This window comes from Neophocaena asiaeorientalis, unplaced genomic scaffold, assembly GCF_003031525.2.
Source record: "Neophocaena asiaeorientalis asiaeorientalis breed wild unplaced genomic scaffold, Neophocaena_asiaeorientalis_V1.1 scaffold648, whole genome shotgun sequence".
Lineage (NCBI taxonomy): Eukaryota > Metazoa > Chordata > Mammalia > Artiodactyla > Phocoenidae > Neophocaena > Neophocaena asiaeorientalis.
Genome location: NW_020172781.1, coordinates 3,112,765 through 3,134,194, shown reverse-complemented (window position 1 = coordinate 3,134,194; position 21,430 = coordinate 3,112,765). Strand labels below are relative to the sequence as shown.

The 21,430-nt window shown below is 39.4% G+C and overlaps 2 protein-coding genes across 3 annotated transcripts in view; one reads left to right on the top strand and one right to left on the bottom strand.

Annotated features, from left to right (window-relative positions):
* The window catches only part of TMEM116 (transmembrane protein 116), a 181,871-nt gene that overhangs the window by 25,949 nt on the left and 134,492 nt on the right, over positions 1 to 21,430 (bottom strand). The gene's annotated exons all lie outside the window — the stretch shown is intronic.
* Positions 118 to 21,430, top strand: part of MAPKAPK5 (MAPK activated protein kinase 5) — a 37,922-nt gene continuing 16,609 nt past the window's right edge. For both annotated transcript variants that reach the window (XM_024741495.1, XM_024741494.1), the window contains exons 1-7: positions 118 to 291; positions 10,417 to 10,490; positions 10,976 to 11,051; positions 11,844 to 11,941; positions 13,336 to 13,444; positions 14,879 to 14,968; positions 15,720 to 15,815. In XM_024741495.1, coding sequence (XP_024597263.1) covers positions 256 to 291; positions 10,417 to 10,490; positions 10,976 to 11,051; positions 11,844 to 11,941; positions 13,336 to 13,444; positions 14,879 to 14,968; positions 15,720 to 15,815 — 579 coding nt within the window. In that variant the 5' untranslated portion in view covers positions 118 to 255. The remainder of the gene's footprint in view (positions 292 to 10,416; positions 10,491 to 10,975; positions 11,052 to 11,843; positions 11,942 to 13,335; positions 13,445 to 14,878; positions 14,969 to 15,719; positions 15,816 to 21,430) is intronic.

Sequence of the window (21,430 nt, the reverse complement as noted above, 5' to 3'; positions counted from 1 at the left end):
GGGAGGCGGCCGCGCGGGGCCCAGCACAAAGGCTTGTTCCCGGGGGCCGCTGCCGCCGCCGCCCCCAGCCTAGAGCCGCCCGCCGAGGCCGAGCCGGCGCCGGGGCCGTCATCCCCGCAGGTCCCTGGGGGCGGCTGCTGCCCGTCTCCCCGAGACCCAGGGCCCCGAGCGCTGAGCCCCTTGTTCCTTCGGCTGCGGCGGGATCCGGCAGCTGCGCAGCCTCCGCTGCTCCCGGCCGTGCGGGCCCCGCGGAGCATGTGGGAGGAGAGCGACATGGAGAAAGCCATCAAGGTAAGGGGGAGATGCCCCCTTCCTCCCCGCTTTGTCTCTGTGACATTCCTCTCGGCTCCAACCTCAGAAAGCGGAGAGAACTTGGAGCAACTCCCGGGTTTCGGGTTTCACTGGGTTCCGTGGACTGCGTTTTACAGCACTGGGGCGAAGGGTTTGTGTGTGTAGGGAGGGACATCCGACTCTCTCCGACTTACCTGCTTAAAGCAGGGATATGATTCCCCGCTTCGCTATAATGGAAGGTGAGTGGCGTGGAGATACTTGATGTGAGTAGGACGGAGGGGGCCCCACTACTGTTTTCGATCATTCCCCAAGTGCCATTAGCATTTGCTTTCAGATGATCTGCTGCAACACCACTTGGAGAGCTGGACCTTACCCATCGCTCCAGATTTGTTTTAAATCTGCTGCTGCGGAAGGAGGTGATCGCCTTCTTACAAGACCTGTCCTTTGGCAAATAAGTTGTTCTCACTTTTCCGTGTGGTCCCTCCCCTATTCCTGTTTCCTTTTCCTTCTCCTCCTAGGTAGCGCTAAATTTATTTAGAAGGAGCTAATGGTGTCCTGTAAGTTACTGCTCTGTTAACCAAAAGAAAAGCAAATATGTGTGTTCCAAAGTGACCCAAATAAAATGACACATTTTTTAAAACCTGCTTTTTACTCTTTTTTAAACAGGCAGACACTGAGGCATTCAGTCACAGGAGTCAAAGTTATTATTTAGCTGTACTTAGGAAATTAGGTTCTTATGTGAATTGAACACTGAATCTTAAAGTTTGATATGTATTATTTACTTATTTTACAGTATTAGGTGAACTCTGTGCATTTAAGAATTTCATTTTCCCTTGAGGGACAGGCAACTTGGGGTTATTTTCCCCATCAAGACACAATCACTACAGTCAATAACGAATTAATAACTTACACATCTAACAATTTTGGGGGTGGTAAAGTTTATAGAAGTCATCAGTCACTTCAAAGAAAATTCACCATTTAAACGAGGCATCAAAACAGAACATACACATTAAGGAAGATCAAACTTTAAATAATAGAAATAAAGGTTCTAAAAGACTACTTTGATAGATACATTTTTTTTCTTTTGGTTTGGATTTTATTGGTATAGCGTCGTGAATTGCCTAAAGTTATATGATTGGGTTGTGAATCAAAATATATTTGGCAGATTTTTAAATACAAGAAGTATTATCTGCTTTGTGCCAGGTGCAGTCTTAGGCACTTGTGGTGCAAAGCCAGACTCCTAGATGTCCCTCTTTCATAGAGCTTCTATCTAGATGGTGGAGTTAGGTAATAAACATTGCCAGGTGATATAATTAAGTATTAAAAAGTGGGGAGTACTATGTTAGGAAGGGTAGGCAGGGAAGGCTTTCCTGAGGAGGTGACATTTGCATAGAGCTTTGAAGGGAATGAGGGAACAAACCTCCACTGTCTTGGGGAAGAATATTATAGGCAGTGGGAACAGCAGGTACAAAGGCCCTGAGATAGGTGCGGGTCTCGTGTGACCCAGGAACAACAAGGTGGCTGGAATACAGTGGGTCAGTATAGATTATGTTAGAGATAGGTGATGGGAAGCCACAGTATACACAGGGCCTTGTAGGCCATCTAGGAACTTTGGCTTTGACCCTGAGTAGAAGGGGAAATCTCAGAGAGTTTTGAGCAGAACAGGGACATAGTTCTAGTGGGCAAATGTATAAACGGGGAAGCAGTGTTACTGAGTGGTTGTTATAGTTTCTCCAGGTTGACTGATGAGTTGAAATTCAGCCTGGCCATTCATTTAACTGTGTCCTTGAATAAGTCACTTTACTTCTTTGTCACTTAGTTTCCTCATCCATAGGAAGAGGATAAAAGAATCTCCTCAGCTTAGGGTTTTTTTGAGAATTTAATAAGCACATGTATCTAAATGTGCTTACAGTACCTAACATTTAGTAAGAACTCAATGGATATTAGCTCATAGCAACCTAAGAATGGTTTAGAAAGAGTTGGGGTTTTCTTCAGTCGGTCACTATTGTCCAACTTAGTTTTCTTAAAACTTTTTAGCTTTTCTTCATGTACTTACTAATAGGTCATTGGTGAATCTTGCGACTAATTTGGGTGTGTCCAACCAATACAAATTAGTGGAGTTGAAAATATCTGATCTAACAACCAGTACTGATGAGGATATATTCCCTTGGCAGCAAGCCAGCATCACATCAAATAAAACTTTTGGTCTGTGGCATTGTGTTGTATTCATTGTTTTGCTTTTTTGAGGCTGTCCCTCATTTGGTAAGAACTGAGACCTCTGGAGTTCAGCTGGAAAAGCTATTTCCCTGGGTTCTAACCACAACATTTAAACTTCTGCTGCCTGATTACCTGAGAGTGGGTGGATTGGACTTTAAGATCTCATCCTATTACTCTTCAAGGTATTAGGATAAGGCCAACTGTCTACAACCATAGACTCTGTCTTCTCATTTCTGTCTCTGCTGCCATAGGCCATGACTTCACTGCTCCCAAGTCACTTAGCTAAACCTAGATAATGAGCATTTTGGGATTAGAGATTGCCTTACGTATTTGTTTTCTGTTGTATATGGCAGAGTTTTTAATACTTTATGAACTTAATGAAAATTCATTTTCTTAGTTTTAAAAACATTTTAAAAATTGCAGTTATAAAATTCGCCCAAGGTAAGTGTATAATTCAGTAATTTTTAGTGAGTTTATAGAGCTGTGCATCTGTCTTCACAATCCAGTTTTAGAATTTTTCTATCTCGCCTCCGTCTCCCCCACCCCACCCCCGTCCCTGGAAAGTTCCTTCTGCCTCATTGTAGTCAGCCTCTACTGTGACTCCCCACCCCAGACAACTGCTGATCTGCTTTCTGTCACTATTCTTTTGTCTTCTCTAGAAATTCCAAATAATCAAAATTATATAATATGTAGTCTTACGTGTTTGGCTTCTTTTACTTATACTTTTGAGGTTCATCCATGTTAGTGCATGCATTAGTAGTTCACTCCTTTTTATTGTTGAGGAATGTTTTTATTGTTTATCCCTTGTTGATGGACATTTAGATTGTTTCCATTTTTTAGCTATTATGAATAAAATGATAAATAAAACTTGTCCATACAAGTTTTTGTGTGAACGTATGTTTCATTTTCTTCTGGGTAAATACCTACATGTGGAATTATTGGGTAGTACAGTAAGTTTATGCTTAACTTTTTAAGAAATGGCAAAACTTTTCCAAAATGGAATTGTTCCAAGACCATTTGTTCAAAACACTGTCTTTTTGCTTGTTGAATTACCTTTGTTGAAAATCAGTTGATCATAAATGTGTAAGTTTATTTTTGGATTCTCTTTTTTTCTTCTTTTCCTTTTTTCTTTTTTTTGTGTTTGTTTGTTTGTTTGTTTGATTCTCTTTTCTGTTTCATTGATCCATATAACTATCCTTATGCCAGTGCCACACTGATTTGATTACTGAAGCTTTATGGTAAGTTTTCCAATTGGGTAGCATGAGAACCAACTTGGTTTTTCTTTTTCAAAATTAAGCTGGCAGGACTTCCCTGGTGGTCCAGCGGTAAAGAATCTGCCTTACAATGCAGGGGACGTGGGTTCTATCCCTGGTCAGGGAACTAAGATCCCACATGCCGTGGGGCAACTAAGGCTGCACGCCACAACTACTGAGCTTGCACGCCTTAGCTAGAGAGCCTGTGTGGCCACAGAGCCCACGTGCCCTGGAGCCTGTGCGCCACAACTAGAGAAGAAAAAACCTGCCCGCTGCAACTAGAGAGAAGCCCGTGAGCTGTAACAAAAGATCCCGCGTGCCGCAACTAAGACCCAATGCAGCCAAAAATAAATAAAATAAATAAATAATAAATAAATCTCAAAAAACAAACAAACCCCAAGAAACCTAGGAAACTGAAGGTTTCTCTATATATAAAAAAATTAAGTTGGTTATTTAAGTTCTTTGTATTTCCAAATAAATTTTAGAATCAGCTTGTCAATTTCTACCAAGAAAAGTGTGCTGGGATTTTGACGGGGGATTCCATAGAATCTGTTGGTCAGTTTGAGGACAGTTGCCATCTTAACAATACTGTCTACTAGGCCAAGAACATGGTATAACTCTCCATTTTTTTCTGGGCTTTCCCCTATTTATCAGTGTGTTTGAGTCTTTAGTGTATAGATCTTCTCTTGATAAATTTATTCCTAAATATTTTATTCTTTATGATGCTATTAAGGGTGGAATTGTTTTTAAAAATAAATTTATTTATTTAGTTATGGCTGCATTGGGTCTTCGTTGCTGCACGCGGGTTTTTCTCTAGTTGCGGCGGGGCTTCTCACTGCGGTGGCTTCTCCTGTTGCGGAGCATGGGCTCTAGGTGTGTGGGCTTCAGTAGTTGTGGTGCACGGGCTCAGTAGTTGTGGCTTGCAGGCTCAGGAGTTGTGGCACACAGGCTTAGTTGCCTCGCAGCATGTGGGATCTTCCCGGATCAGGGCTCAAACCCGTGTCCCCTGCATTGGCAGGTGGGTTCTTAACCACTGTGCTACCAGGGAAGCCCCCATTTCTAATGTTAATAACTTGTGTTTTTTCTCTCTTTCTCAGTCAGTCTAGCTAAAGGTTTGTTAATTTTGTTGACCTTTCAAAGAATCAGCTTTTGGTTTTCATTTATTTTTCTCTATTTTCTGTTTTCTACTTTATTGATTTCTGCTCTACTTTTTAATATTTCTGCTTGCTTTGGGTATAGTTTGTTCTTTAGTTTTTCAAGGTAGAAGCTTAGATTATTGATTTGTGATCTTCCTTTGTTATAGAGGTGTTGATAGCTAAAGCAGTGTTTAGTGTTTTCATCTAAATGCTGCTTTAGCTGCAGCTCATACATTTTAGCTTATTGCGTTTTCATTTTCCTTCAGATCAAAATATTTTCTAATTTCCCTTATTATTTCTTCTTCATTGGTTATTTAGAAGCATGTTACTTAGTTTCTATATATTTTTAAATTTCCCAAATTTTCTTCTGTTGATTTATAGCTTAATTCCATTATTGTTGGAGAACTTTACATAATTTTAATTTTCAGAAGTTTATTGAGACTTATGACCTAGCATGTGGTTTATCCTGGAGGATATTCTGTGTGCACTTAGGAAGAATATATATTCCCCTGTTGTTGAATGGAGTGTTTTATAGATGTCAGGTCAGGTTCATTGATAGTGTTGTTTTCTACATTCTTGCTGATTTTCTGTCTAGTTTATCTGTTATTGAGAGTGGAGGTTTTGAAATCGCCAACTATTATTTTTGTTTTTCTTTTCAATAATTATTTATTTATTTGGCTGCACCAGGTCTTAGTTGCAGCAGGGGGGCTCCTTTAGTTATGGCACTTGCGCTCCTTAGTTTTGGCGTGCCTGTGGGATCTAGTTCCCTGACCAGGGATTGAACCTGGGCCCCCTGCATTGGGAGTGCGGAGTCTTAACCACTGCACCACCAGGGAAGCCCTTGAATTGATCTTATCATTATAAAAAGTTCCTCTCTTTCTCTATTAACATCTTCTGTTTTAAAGTCTGTTTTATCTGTTGTCAGGTATAGCTACTCCAGCTTTCTTTTGGTTACTTGTGGTATATTTTTTTCCATTCTTTTTTTTTTTTTCATTTTTTTAGTAAAGCATACATAGCATGAAATTTACCATCTTAACCATTTTTACCTGTATAGTTCAGTGGTATTAAATATACTCATAATGTTGGGCAACCATTACCACTATTCAACTCCATAACTCTTTTCATCTTATAAAACTGAAACTCTACCCAGTAAGCAGTAATTCCCCATTGCCTCCTTTCCCCCAGTCCCTAGCAACTGCCATTCTACTTTCTGTCTATGATTTTGACTACTCTGAATACTTCATATAAGTAGAAGCATACAGAATTGTCTTTTTGTGAATGGCTTATTTCACTTAGCATAATGTCCTCAAGGTTCATTCGTGTTGTGGCATATTGCAGAATTTCCTTCCTTTTTAAGGGTGAATAACATTCCATTGTATGTATAGCCCACATTTTGCTTATCTGTTCATCCATCAGTGGGCACTCAGGTTGCTTGCATGTATTAGCTATTGTAAATAATGCTACTTTGAACATGGACATACAAATATCTCTTCAGGATCCTGCTTTCAACTCTTTTGGGTTTATACCCAGAAGTAGAATTACTGGATCATATAGTCATTCTATTTTTAAGTTTCTGAGGAACCACCATACCATATTCCACAGCAGCTGTACTATTTTACGTTCCCACCAATAGTGCACAGGGGTTCCAGTTTTCTCCACATTCTCTCCAATACTTGTTCTTTTCTGTTTTGTTGTTGTTGTTGTTTTTAATAGTGGCCATCCTAATGGGTTTGAGGTAGTATCTCATTGTAGTTTTGATTTGCATTCCCCTAATGATTAGTGACATTGAGCATTTTTCATGTGCTCTAGGCCATTCATGTATCTTCTTTGGAGAAATGTCTGTTTGAGTCCTTGGCCCATTTTTTGAATTGGGTTGTTTGGGGGGTTTTTTGTTGTGTTTTAGGAGTTCTCTACATATTCTGCATATTAATCCCTTATCAGATATATGATTTGCAAATATTTTCTCCAATTTTGTGGGTTGCCTTTGTTACACTGTTAATAGTGTTTTTTGTTTGTTTGTTTGTTTGTTTTGCGGTATGAGGGCCTCTCACTGTTGTGGCCTCTCCCATTGCAGAGCACAGGCTCCGGATGCGCAGGCTCAGCAGCCATGACTCACGGGCCCAGCCGCTCTGCAGCATGTGGGACCTTCCCGGGCTGGGGCACGAACCCGTGTCCCCTGCATCGGCAGGCGGACTCTCAACCACTGCGCCACCAGGGAAGCCCCTAATAGTGTTTTTTGATGCACAAAATTTTAAATTTTCATAACATCCATTTTGTCTATTCTTTTGTGCCTGTTCCTCTGGGGTTTTTTTAAAATTTAATTTAACTTTTTTATACAGTAGGTTCTTATTAGTCATCCATTTTATACATATTGGTATATACATGTCAATCCCAATCTCCCAATTCATCCCACCTCCACCCCACCCCCCACTTTCCTCTCTTGGTGTCCATATGTTTGTTCTCTACATCTGGGTCTCTATTTCTGCCTTGCAAACTGGTTCATCTGTACCATTTTTCTAGATTCCACATATATGTGTTAATATACGATACTTGCTTTTCTTTCTGACTTACTTCACTTTGTATGACAGTCTCTAAGTCCATCCACGTCTCTACCAGTGACCCAGTTTCACTCCTTTTTATGGCTGAGTAATATTCCATCGTATATATGTACCACATCCTCTTTATGCATTCATCTGTTGATGGGCATTTCAGTTGCTTCCATGACCTGGCTATTGTAAATAGTGCTGCAATGAACACTGGGGTGCATGTGTCTTTTTTTTTTTTTTTTTTTTTTTTGTGGTACGCAGGCCTCTCACTGTTGTGGCCTCTCCCATTGCGGAGCACAGGCTCTGGATGCGCAGGCTCAGCGGCCATGGCTCACGGGCCCAGCCGCTCCACGGCATGTGGATCTTCCCGGACTGGGGCATGACCCCGTGTCCCCTGCATCAGCAGGTGGACTCTCAACCAGTGCGCCACCAGGGAAGCCCCTATACGTGGATTTTTGACTGTGCCAGTGCCAGCACCCCTAACCCCCTATCTTGTTCAAGGGTCAACTGTACTTCATTCCATGAGTCTATATCCTTATTTAAGACAGTGTATAGATTAAAATATATATATATATTTATTTATTTGGTTGTGCTGGGCCTTAGTTGCGCCAGGTGGGCTCCTTAATTGTGACTTGAGGGCTCCTTAGTTGTAGCTCGCCTGCTCCTTAGTTGCAGCACGTGGGCTCCTTTGTTGTGGCTTGTGAACTCTTAGTTGTGGCATGCATGTGGGATCTAGTTCCCTGACCAGGGATAGAACCCAGGCCCCCTGCATTGGGAGCACGGAGTCTTAACCACTGTGCCACTGGGGAAGTCCCAGTGTATAGATTTCTTTAGCAGAACCCAGTCAATGTATTTGTCATTGATACATTTGAGGTAGTCCATAATTTTCTTCAATAAAGTGTCTTAATTGACCCATGCCTTTTTACCTTCTCTTTGCCATTAAAATATGTGAGAAAATATGCCATCTACACATAGAAGAGTCAGCTGATGTGAGAATGTTACTTCTTTTGCCCAGCTGGGCTTAGTGAAGTCTTAGAACTGGTTAGTGTTTATGGCACCATCAACAAATGTGCAAGAATTAAACCTGGTAAAGAGGACAACAGACGTAAGAAAAATAGGGTTCAGAGATCAGGGCTGTAGAGAGATCTGGTAGTGCTTCTCTTACCTTCTGCAAAGCCAAGTGTCAAAACTTCAGTCAGAGCCTCTATAATTTGAACTTTCTTGGCTGTCCATTAGGTAGAGTACCATCTTAATAAGCACCAGTGCAGTGAAGAATTTGGTCTAATACTATTTTTACATCCCAGGAACTGGACATATGAATAGTCCTTTGATCTGACTGTAACAAATAATTCCGTAGAATGAATCTGTCTTTTCCATTGAGTCTCCAGTGAGTGTATGTCTTCATTAGAGGCCTGGCAAATTTTACTCTACCATGAAGCATAGACTATGCTCCAATTCTTTCTTTCCCAATTCTGTCTTCCTCTCTGTCTTCTCAAATACTTCTGAATCCGGCAGGATAGGCAGTGGAAACATGAAGGAGGTAGACAGGTTAAATGGGTAGGTTTGAATTCTGTTTAGGAGATGGTGAGTGGAGACCTGGGACCTCCCTAATTGGGCAGGATTCATTCCTAATCCTCATGCAGGGGCCTGGGCAGTTACCCCTGATAGCTGGGGATGATGCCAAAGATGAATGATGCTGGGGAAGAGGCCAAAGCCATAGTTTCTAGTCTTATCAGTGCCTATAACTCACTGTGTGACTTTGACAAGCTCCTTAACCCTGATATACAGTTTTTCAGAAGAGAGTTTGTGTAATGATTTTGCTAGTCTCTCGCAAATCAATGTCCTTCCATCACCTGGTTTTAGTCCACCTCTCTAGTCATTCATTCCATAGTTATTGAGCATTTACTATATGATGGGAACCTTTATCAAGAACTGGCAGCAGGAAGGTGTGGAGATGAAGGCTATTCTAAACTTGTTTTATACACTTACATATTCATTGGACAGAAGCTCTATTTTCATCTCTGAACTTATCCTGGTGTCTGGCACTTACTAACTGCTCATTGAGTTTGTGTTACATGGACAAATATTCTGTTCCTATACCTGGGAATCAAGATTCTGTTGCTAATTATAATCTATCAGATTTTCATTGCAACAAAACAATTTGATAGTCTTATGAGTTTTGGTCTAATTTCTCCAGGTCTGTAGTCGGTTTTCTTTTCTACCCGTGGAACCCTGAAAAATGAATTTTAGCCTACCACAGTTTAAGTGTATGGCTTTCTTGCCTAAAAACATATGGCAACAGAAGTTCAATATTTGGTGACTACACAGTAATTCCATAAAAACTTTAATTAAACTGTAGAGGCTCTATCTGGAACTATTGAAAGCTATTGGAATCTATTAAAACTGTGAAGAATATAGTTATACAGTGAACGTGACAATATCTTTGTACTCAAAATAGCACTTGAAAACTAGATAAATGTACTACAATATTTATTACTATTTTATTTGAACTTTTAAGTTTTAATTTATTCAGTTATTCCAATTTGATCTTGTTCAAGGATATAGACCTCTATATCATAGCAGCATATATCAGACCAATCTTTCTAGAATCTCAGAAAATATACTTGACCATTTGGCAAATAAGTACTTAGTAGTGAAACATTTTGAAAGAATATCTTCTTCCCACACTCAAAAAAAAAAAAACACGAGTATTTACTCACATGGACCTTGCAGATGAGCTGAAGAATTTCTTTTTATCCTAAAGTTTGCCTTCTCTTGTTGGAAAGCAATGCCTAGCATGGTCCTGTAGGCGAAATGTGTAATTATAAAGCCCTACACAAAGCTCTACTTATCAGCTTCTTTCAGAAGCTGAGATGTTGAGCATTAAGGTTTTCTGTTGTCCCACCTCTACTTAACTATTCAGCTTTTTAACTGGAGAATCATTCTCTGCCTCCTCCATTTTTATTTTAATAGGAAACCTCCATTTTAGAGGAATACAATATCAATTGGACTCAGAAGCTGGGAGCTGGAATTAGTGGTCCAGTTAGGTAAGAGACCCATGTGCAAACTATGACACAATTGTTCTCAAGAGGACCTGTTCGAAATACATCTTAAGTTAGAAGCATTAGGTTTGCCAGATTTGTGAAACAGCCTTAATTTAACAAGCAGAGGTATTTATGATAGGCTTTTTCTCATCCATTTAGAAATATATTTAAGTGACGAAGTCACATGATCTGTAACAGAATCATTTAAGATGTTGATACCATGGAGCCACTGTATGAGTCACCTGTAGCCAGCAGAGGCCATTTTGTCTTTCTTGGCCAGCATCAAGTTGATTTCACATGTCTAAGGCCTGTGAAGGGTGGGCGAGATGCATTTCTGCCTTTCCATCTGCTAGACATGGGGGCAAGTTTGTTCTGATGCGCCTGGATATATTTTTGATTAGAAGCACAGTTCTCAAAGAATAGCTTGCTAAATTAGTTTTCACTGTAACTTAGATAATTTCTGATTGAATTTTTTTCTCCAAATCTAGAGTCTGTGTGAAGAAATCTACCCAAGAACGGTTTGCACTGAAAATTCTTTTTGATCGTCCAAAAGCTAGAAATGAGGTATGGTCCTTTATTGCCTTGATTTGCCTAAATATTTGAAGTGCCTAAGAATTATTCTTTTTACAAGTAAGGCAGCTTCATGGAGAGAATACAGAGATTCACAAAGAATTTTATGTTCATACTTACTCTCTTTATATTCATACTTTTTGCTATTCCATGTTATCATTATAAAGCAATTCTTCATCCATCAATACCAAAAGCTGTTAGTGAAGTCTTGCTTCCTTTCAAACCACCTTTTGTTCTTTTTCAATTAATGCGATTCTTATACCCCAAAATACTCAGGTTTACTTCAGCTTTTGCTTATTGGAAAAGGTCTTTAAAGAGTGGAGATAAAATAGTATGAGGAAGGTTCTAGTGAATAGTGTATTGAAAAGGTGTTGCAGGAGAACTCTGAGGATGTATTTCTAGTTTTTAATAATAGGCATTTGTTTAAAATTATTTGGATGTGGTGATGACATGTTAATAATATGCAATGAAGGACTTATTCTTTTGCTTAGAGATATATGAATAATTTCTGAAATAAGATGTATTATTTACCAAATTTTTCATTTGCTAATAGATAGGACAGTAGAAGTAAATAAACCTGTTGGTGAGGTTTTTTTCATGGAAAGAGCACTAAGGAGGTAATCTGTGTATGAAAACACTTTTTTTTTACATCATTCCAGGTGATAAGGTTTTTTACTGTAATAGGCTCATCCACAGGCCTAGTGTGGTCAGTTTTGGGGGGGAAGTTTGGAGAGAAAATGTTGGCATCCCCTATGTACAGAAACATTTCCTCTGTTCTTCTTTAAGGTACGTCTGCACATGATGTGTGCCACACACCCAAATATAGTTCAAATCATTGAAGTGTTTGCTAACAGTGTACAGTTTCCTCATGAGTCCAGCCCCAGGTAAGACTACACAGGGTCATTATCACATGACCACCTCTCCATATGTAAGCCAAGGTGTAGTGGGGTCTTCTTTTCTTTTGTGCCCTCTTTCTCTCCCTTCCCTTCCCTCCCTGCCTGCCTCCCTCCCTTCCTCTTTCTTTTTCTTCTCTCCTTTACTTTTTAATTTGGAAATTTTCAAACATTTGTAAAAGAATCATGTAATGAATCCTTAAGTACCCATCACCCAGCCTCAACAGTTATCAACTCATTGCCAGCCGTGCTTCATCTATACCCTACCCACTCTCCTGCCCGCCCCCCTCCGCCGAGTAATGTGGAATTAAAACAGATTCTATTTCAAATTAGCAAAAGGAGACCAAATATTATTCTAGGCAATGTCTTAGAAGTTGATATGGCAAAAAGCCCTTATTGCTGAATCTGACATTCCTTTTAAAGGAAGAAATCAACATCATTCTTTTAGCCTCCAAATGTTTGGCAAGCTCATTGGGTGTCATTCTAAATCTTTTCCAGGGAATTCAAAGTTAAATAAGGTATGGTTTCTATTGAAGGGACTATTATTCTAGCAGTGTGATAGGTACCAAGGAGAGGCATGCATAAAATATTTTGAGCTTACAAAGGAGGAGAGCTGCCCTCTGTAGGCTAGGGAGGCGAGGTGTCTCAGAGCAGTTACGTGGGGGCGAGGACTTGAAGGGGGTGAGTAGGAGTTTTCCAGATGGAAAAAGATGGAATTTGTAAAGAAGAATGGGAAATCAAATGATTATTTCTTAAAATTGTGCTCTGTTGGTGAAAGCATTTGGATGGAAGCTGGAAGCATTTATATCAAAGAGTGGTAACCAAAATTCGGATTTTTTTTTTCACAACATGAGAATTTTTGCTTTTATTTAGTAGCTGTGTAACCCTATCTGGCTATCTTGCTGGGCATGCTGTGCGTTGTATGGAAAACTAGTGGAGTGGGGGCAGGGAGTAGAGAGGGGGAGACGCACACACACACACACACACACACACACACGAGAGTGAATAACCAAGACAGCCCAACTGAATGACTTGATATTCATGTCCTATACAAAGTCGTATTCTGTTTTCGATACACTTTCAGTGTAGCTTCCCTAAAATGTATATACAAGTTAAGTACAGAATCTTCAAAAGGATCATTGTCTTCAAAACTAATTCTTCTGCTTTCTTTTAGCTTCTTAGAAACCTTTAGGTCAGGGATAGTCCTTATTCATATTGTCCAGCTGGTAGTGACAAGGGATCCAACTCAAAGGGGCTTGGTAGGACTAGATTTAGGAAGTAGTAACACTTTGTAGATGAGGTATCTAGGTTAGCTACTTGATGTTTCAGTTTTGTTTTGTTTTGCTTTGTTTTTTAACTTAACAAAATCAAATGCTTTCAAACAGGGCTCGACTCTTAATTGTAATGGAGATGATGGAAGGGGGAGAGCTATTTCACAGAATCAGCCAGCACCGGCACTTTACAGAGAAGCAAGCCAGCCAAGTAACAAAGCAGGCAAGTTAACCCCGGGTACCAATCAAACTGCCAACAGTGTTGGTTAACAAGCACAATTTCATTGAGGGGAATAAACGAAAGCTTGAAGAAAAGCTCTATTTGATCTCTCATTGCCTGCTTTGTTATGTAATTAGAAAAGATACCTTGACAGGAGGAATGTGACCCCCTTTTATGCTTTGGTGGGGGGAACCTGTATTCTTAAGTGGTTTTCAATTGTTTGCCTATGATAAGATTTAAATAAACTCTGGAAGGAAGGTAATCTTAACTCCTTTTTAGATTGTAGATAATCTTTAGACGTATAGCTTCCAAGCACTGTTATTGGACTTTGAGATAAAATGCTAGTGATACTACCTGAAAGACTGTATGGTGTAAAAATATGTTCTAAGGCAATTACATATAAGATACTTTTTGCTTATGAGTCACCTTTCTCTCATCAGATTTTAATAGTAGTCTAAGGTCTTTGTAATTCTGGGTTATTCCTGGTTTTATGTTCTCTCTATTTTGACATCACATTTTATTGCTAGAGGAATGATGTACGTCACAAACAATACTAGGAATCCAACTGGAAATAACCTCATGAGGAGATGAAAAATCTAAACCCTCAAGGTTTCTCTTCAGGCCAAGCAAGCAAAGCAGAGAGAAGCAGGACACATAGCCCAACTGGTTCTTAATGAAAAAATTCTTCCAAATTTTCTGTGAGCCTCAAGCATTTTTTGATGCCTCCTTTCTGGTAGGGAGGAACTGATATTTGGAATGCCAAGGCAATTCCATACAGAGTGTTAAAGAACAGATAAAATCTGTTCTATTTGATTTTAAAAATTATAGCTTGTATTTTTCAAATATTAGGCCTAAAGGATGAGCTCTGATAATCTTCTGTAAAACCAAACTCCTTTAAATCCACCTAAACAGGCAACATTTTCAACCAGTGGGACGGGCAGATTAGAACATCAGGTGGAAAAATCCATTCAGCTGCTTTCTGTTGTTCTTGAAAGCAGAACTTCAAGTTGGGCTCCCTGAAGAGTGCAGGTTTCCTTTGAGTCAGGCGTTAGTGCCACTACCCTGCTAGGGGGAAGCCAGGCCCTCTGAAGACTGCCTGGCCCAGTGTTTGCTTTGCAGTACTTGTCACATCTCAGATTAATGGAAGTGCAAGTATTTCATTTTTCCCATTTCATACAGGATTTAACCATCAGTTGATTATGACAAAGAATTGTTTTACTGTTGTATTTTTTCTTTTTGTTGAACAAAATACAGCTTAATTCATTTCTATTTCTTGATATCTGAAATCTTACTTAATTTCTGCTTTAAAATTGAAAACTGACCACAGTCTTAATTGACTTAGTAAGGATCATTTTTTAACATCCTGAGTTCTCTAAACCAGGGGAATTAAAGAGCTATCTTTTCTAAGATATGGTTGCTCCATTATGTCCTTTCCAGATAGCTTTGGCTCTACAGCACTGTCACTTGTTAAACATCGCACACAGAGACCTCAAGCCTGAAAATCTGCTCTTCAAGGATAACTCTTTGGTGAGATGACTTGCCCTTCTGTATTTTAGTGCTGCTACTCTGAGTATAGTTCAGGAACAGTGTGTAGGTGTGTATATGTTTGGAGTGCTCTGAATCCATGGTGAAGAGGCTTTAGGCCAAAGTGCTGCAAGCAGCTTACTTTTCCCAAATCTGTTTCCTTGCTAGAGGCTCAGAGAAATTGTACCATACCCCTGGCATCGATCATTGTGGATGACACTGATGTGTGTTTGTACGTAAGGACTTTAGATTTTGGATATTATTTGGAAGGACTTTGGGAAGGGGCAGGAATCTATATGCTGTTATATGTTACCTTGGAACTTAATGGCTGTGTTTAGTGTTAACCTTCATAAGGTGTGTTTTCCTCTCCAGCCCCAATCCATGCCCCATGCACTGTGTCCCACCAGATAACTTACTCTGGCTATCATGAAGCTGATGTTGAGGGTGAAGCAGCACCCTAGATTGATGAGAGATAATGGGCCAATAGAGTCAGGAAGCATCTTGATTTTAGTGCTGCCTTTACAAGTTATAAAACAGGGATGATTGTGAGTGGGTAGAAATTCCTTACTTCTGTATTACTAAGAACAATTTCTAAATATTAATCATTGTCTCCAGAGCTAAGGACATGCTACTCATAGGTTCAGGTCTCAGCTAGAAACTCCTGAGAGCTTAAGGTAACATGTCTTGCACCTGCATTTTCCTTTAACGTTTTCCAAGAACTGTGGAGCAGTGACTCCCATTTGTTTTATTTCAGGATGCTCCAGTGAAGTTGTGTGACTTTGGATTTGCCAAAATTGACCAAGGTGACTTGATGACACCTCAGTTCACCCCATATTATGTAGCACCTCAGGTAAGCATGTGCAGTTTCTTCCGTAGGATGTGTCACCAAGCTGCCTGTAGACTCACGTTTCTTCCATTCCACAGCATGAGTGGGTATATATTACAAATGGAAGAAGGAGGACTCAGCTTCATAAACCTATAGGCTGCTTAATTTGGTGCAGGCATTTTATTCTTTTAAAAGCAGCCTTATTGAGGTATGATTAATATACAATAAAATACTTCTACATTAAGTGTAGTTTGATGAGTTTTGACAAATGGATACTCCTGCATGAACATCACCACAGTCAAGATGCAAAACATTTCCATCACTTCAAAAACTGTCTTGTGTGCCTTTGCAGTCATTCTGCTCCCAACTTAATCCCCTTAATTAAAACCACTGATCTACTTTCTGTCATTATTGGTTAGTTTTGCCTGTTGTAGAATTTCATAAAAATGGAATTCTGTACCTTTTGTGTTTCACTTCTTTGGCTCAGCATGTTTTTCAGATCCATCCATGTTTCTGTATGTATCAGTAATTAGTTCCTTTTTATTGCTAAGTAGTATTCCATCATATGAGCAAGCCACATTTGTTTTTCCATTCACTGACTGATGGCCATTTGGGGTTGTTTCCTATTTTTCACCATTAGGAATAAAGTTGCTAGAAACATTCATTTACGAGTTTTGGGGGACATACCCCTCCCCTTTTGGTAAAATCTTTTTCCAAAATGGTTGTATGCACCACTAATGTAATGTAAATGTTCCAGTTTCTTCACATTCTTATCACCAACTTATGTTTGTTAGTGTTTATAATCTTGGTTATTCTGGTAGGTATGTTCGTGTTATTTCGTTATGGATTTAATTATAGCATTTTCCTGATGGCTACTGTTGTTGAATATTTTTTCATGTGTCTACTGGTTGTTCTATTGTGAAATATGGGTACAACATTCTGTTGTGTAGTATGGGTACAAATCTTTTGCTCTTTTTGTGTTGTTTTATAAATGAGATATAAGAATTTTTTAAATTATATTCTGGATACAAGTTCTTTGTCATATATATGTATGAATATTTTACTGCTGCTGTAACAAATTGCCACAAACTTAGTAACTTAAAACAGCACACATTTATTACCTTACAGTTTTGGAGGTCAGAAGTCTGAAATGGTTCAGGATGTCAGCAGGACTGTGTTCCTTTTGGAGGCTCTAGGGGAGAATCCATTCCCTTGCCTTTTCAGCTCCTGAGGCCACCTGCATTCTTTGGCTTGTCTGCTGTGGCCTCTCCCATTGCGGAGCACAGGCTCCGGACGCGCAGGCTCAGCGGTCATGGCTCACGGGCCCAGCTGCTCCGCGGCACGCGGCATTCCCCCAGACCGGGGCACGAACCCGTATCCCCTGCATTGGCAGGCGGACTCTCAACCACTGCGCCACCAGGGAAGCCCTGACTTGTGGCCTCTTCCTCCATTTTCAAAGACAGCAGTGTAGGTAGCATCTTCCAGTCTCTCTGACTCTGACCAAGGATAATTGGTCAGATTATCCTGGGTAATCCAGGATAATCCCCCATCTCAAGATCCTTAATTTAATCAAATCTTAGAAGTCTCTTTTGCTATGTAAGGTAACATATTCATAGATTCCAGGGATTAGGACAGGACTTCTTTGGGAGGCCATTATCCTGCCTACAACATATGTATTATGAATATTTCTCTCAGTCTGTGGCTTGCATTTCATTTTTTTTTTTGGCCGTGCCACATGGCATGTGGGATCTTAGTTCCCTGATCAGGGATCGAACCCATGCCCCCTGCATTGGAAGCACAGAGTCTTAGCCAATGGACCGCCAGGGAAGTCCCCATCAGTTTTCTTAATGATCTTTTGGATAGTAGAAGTTTTAAATATTGATCAAGTCCAATTCACCAATTTTTTTTCAATGGTTAGTGCTATTTGTTCCTAAGAAGTCTTTCCATATCCATGGAGATGAAGATTTTCTCATGTTTTCTTATTAAAGGTTATAGTTACAGCTTTTACATTTTAGACTGTGATCCATTTGAGGGGTGTGTGTGTGTGTGTGTGTGTCTGTGTGTGTGTGTGTGTGTAGAGGGTCAAGCTTCTTTTTTTCCCTTATGGATGTCGTTGTTTCCATATCACTTGTTGAAAAGACTATCCTTGCCTCATTGAATTACCTTACAGTTTTGTCAAATTGAATTATTTTGCAGTTTTGTCAAAAATCAGTTGACCATATATGTGTTGGTCTATTCTAGGCTCTATTCTGTTTATTTGATACATATGTCTATATATCATCTGGATCACTGTAGCTTTATATTAAATCTTGACCTATAGTAAGTCTTGACCTCAGATAGTGTAATAAGTCCTTCAAATGTATTCTTTTTCAAAATTGTTTTCACTATTCTGGATCCTTTGCATTTCTCTGTAAATTTTAGAATTCAATTCTCTATGACAGAAAAGCCTCCTGGGATTTGATTTGAATTGTATTTAATCTATAGATGAATTTGGAGAGAATTGACATCTTAACAATATAAAGTCTTCTATTTAATGAACGTGGTATATCTTTTTTTTTTTTTTTTTTTTTTTCTTCTGTATGCGGGCCTCTCACTGTTGTGGCCTCTCCCGTTGCGGAGCACAGGCTCCGGACGTGCAGGCTCAGAGGCCATGTCTCATGGGCCCAGCCGCTCCGCGGCATGTGGGAGCCTCTCAGACCGGGGCATGAACCCGTGTCCCCTGCATCGGCAGGCGGACTCTCAACCACTGTGCCACCAGGGAAGCCCAAACGGTATATCTTTCCATTTATTTAGGTCTTTCATTTTTCTCAGAAACATTTATATTTCTTAGTGTATAGGTTTTATGCCTATTTTCTTAAATTTTTTCCTATATTTTATGTTTATGGAAATTATTGGAAATGATATTTTTAAAAATTTCATTTTCCAATTGTTTGTTTATAGTTTGTAGAGAAATAAATGATTTTTGATCCCTTGAATCCTGGGATCTTGCCTAAATCGCTTATTAATTCTAGTAGATTTTTTAATAGATTTGTTAAGATTTTCTACATACAAAGTCATGTCATCTGTGAATAAAGATAGTTTTACTTTGCTCTTTCCAGTATGTTTGCCTTTTATTTCTTTTCCTTCCCTTATTGTGTTGGCTAGAACTACCAGTTGAATATAAGTGATGAGAGCAGACATCCTTGCCTTGTTCCTGATCTTACAGAAAAAATGTTCAGTCTTTCACCATTAAGTATGATATTAACTGTTACGTTTTTTGTAGATGTCCTTTATCAGGTTGAGGAAGTTTCCTTCTGTTCCTAGTTTACTGAAAGGGAATGTGTTAAATTTTACCCAATGCTTTTTCTGCATCTATTGAACTGATGATATATTTTTTCTTCTTTATTTTGTTAATATGATGAATTAATTGATTTTCAGGCATTATACCAATCTTACATTCCTAAGATAAAACTCAGTCATGATGATTGATTTGTTTTGCTCATATTTTGTTAAGGATTTTGTGTTTTTTAACAAAAGGGATATTGGTCCATAATCCTTTCCATAATGTCTTTGCCTTGTTTCAAGGTATCAGGGTAATAATGCTGACATCATACTATTAGTTGGGAAATGTGTCTTCCTCCTTTATTTTCTGAAACAGTTTATGTAAGATTGGTATTTTGGAGTTTTCATTGTGGATTTTTAATGATGTAATCAATTTAAAAATAGGTATAGGTCTATTGAATTTTTATATTTCTTCTTGAGCCAGTTTTAGTAATTTGTGTCTTTAAGAAATTTGACTGTTTTTTAATTTATTGGCATAAAATTATGATAATCCCTTATTAACCTTTTAAATCTTTGTAGGAGCTGTAGAGATGGAGGTGGAAGTCTGGAAGTCGGCTTGCTGCTTCTGCAGTTAGTCCTTTAGTATGGGAGTAGGGAATTGAGTCAGTCTACTTAGGAGTTGAGCTTAGTGTGAGCTCTGTTGTTGCTATTGTTATTTTTACTGTGTCACTGGCTTGAGATTCCTCTCGTTACCTTGTGCTTAGGGTGGGGTTTGGGGTGCCACAGGTTTGTGTGTTTTTTTGTGTTTCTTCTCCATCTTTATCTTTGGCATTGGCTGTGTGCCTCTGCCTCAGAGGGGCTTTTGCTTCACAGTCTTTTTCTGCCACTAACAGTGGACTGCTGTTACTTATTACTTGGTGCTTGCTAGCCTGATGGAGGGTGATGGCAACGATGGGTGGAGCGGTATCTCTTTTCTGAACCAGCCTCAGTCTTGGTCAGGTCCTCTTTTCTTGAGTCTCAAGAGCAGAAGAGCATGCGAGTGGGTGCGAATGCCCCTTGTTTCCATGGCTCCTAAGGGGTCTGCTAGCCCCAACTTTGCCTTTAGCAATTCGTTAAAAATTTAGCCAAATTCTTTTTATGCTTATGACATGCTATAATGCTTTCTCCTGGGCTCTGTCACAGATGAGCCAGTCTTTATGTGTTGTCTCTTCTTGGAAGGGACAAGAATACTTTGTTGCTTTGAGACCTCTGATAAGTTCAAGAAAAGTGATGATTTTATAGTTTATCTGGATTTTTCTTGCTGTTAGGGTGAGAGTGACACCCTTTCCAGCTCTCTACATCCTAGACAGAAACAGCAGTCCCAGCCGTTTGATTATAGTATGGGTGTTTGTTTTTCCTGCTAGGGGTTTATTGAGCTCCTTGGATCTGTCGGTTTATGGTGTTTACCAATTTAGGAAAATTTTCATACATTTATTCAAATATTTTTGTGCTTGTCCTCTCTGTGCCATTTTAACGAGACTCCAGTTATATGTATGTTAGATCACACACTGAGCATTGAGGTTCTGATCTTTTTTTTTTTTTCCTTCATTTTTTTTTGATATCTGTGCTCCACTTTGGCTAGATTCTATTGCTAGGTCTTCAATTTCACGACTCTTCTGCATTGTCTAATCTGTGAATTTCCTCACTTCAGATTTATATAATCTGTTTATCTTCTCATTTTGTTAATGTTTCCCTTTACGTACCTCAGCATATTTAATAATTTATTTAAATCCTTGTCTGCTGATTGCATCATCTGTCATTTCTGAGTCTGCTTCTGTTGATTGATTTTTTCCTTCCTGGCTATAGATCCCATTTCCTGGCTCTGGATAACATTTTTCTGCTTCCTTGCATGTCTAATAAATTTTGATTGGATGCTGGATCTTATAATATTATGTTGATGAATGTCTGGATTTTGTCATTGAAGAGTATTAAAGATTGGTTTGGCGAGTGGTTAAGTTACTTGTGGATTAGCTTGATTGTTTTGAAACTCATTTTTAAGTTCTGTCAGGGCAAGTCTAGAACAGGATTTATTCTAGGGCTACTTCAACCCTACTCCCCAGATGAATCACTTCTGGGTCCTCTATTGATGCCACACATGTTCAGCGAGGTCTCTTTACTCTGGCTAGTTGGAGCTCAGATACCTCCTAGACTTGTGTGACATCTGGGAATTATTTAGCTTACAGCTCCAGTAGTCATTACAGTACCTGGTTGCTTCCCTGGCTTCATGGAGTCTTGCTCTACTATGTGCAGCTTACTATTTAGCTAGACTCAAAGGGATCCTTATGCAGATTTTTGTGTACCTTCCCCACAGTTAATACTCTGCTCCACTAATTTCAGCC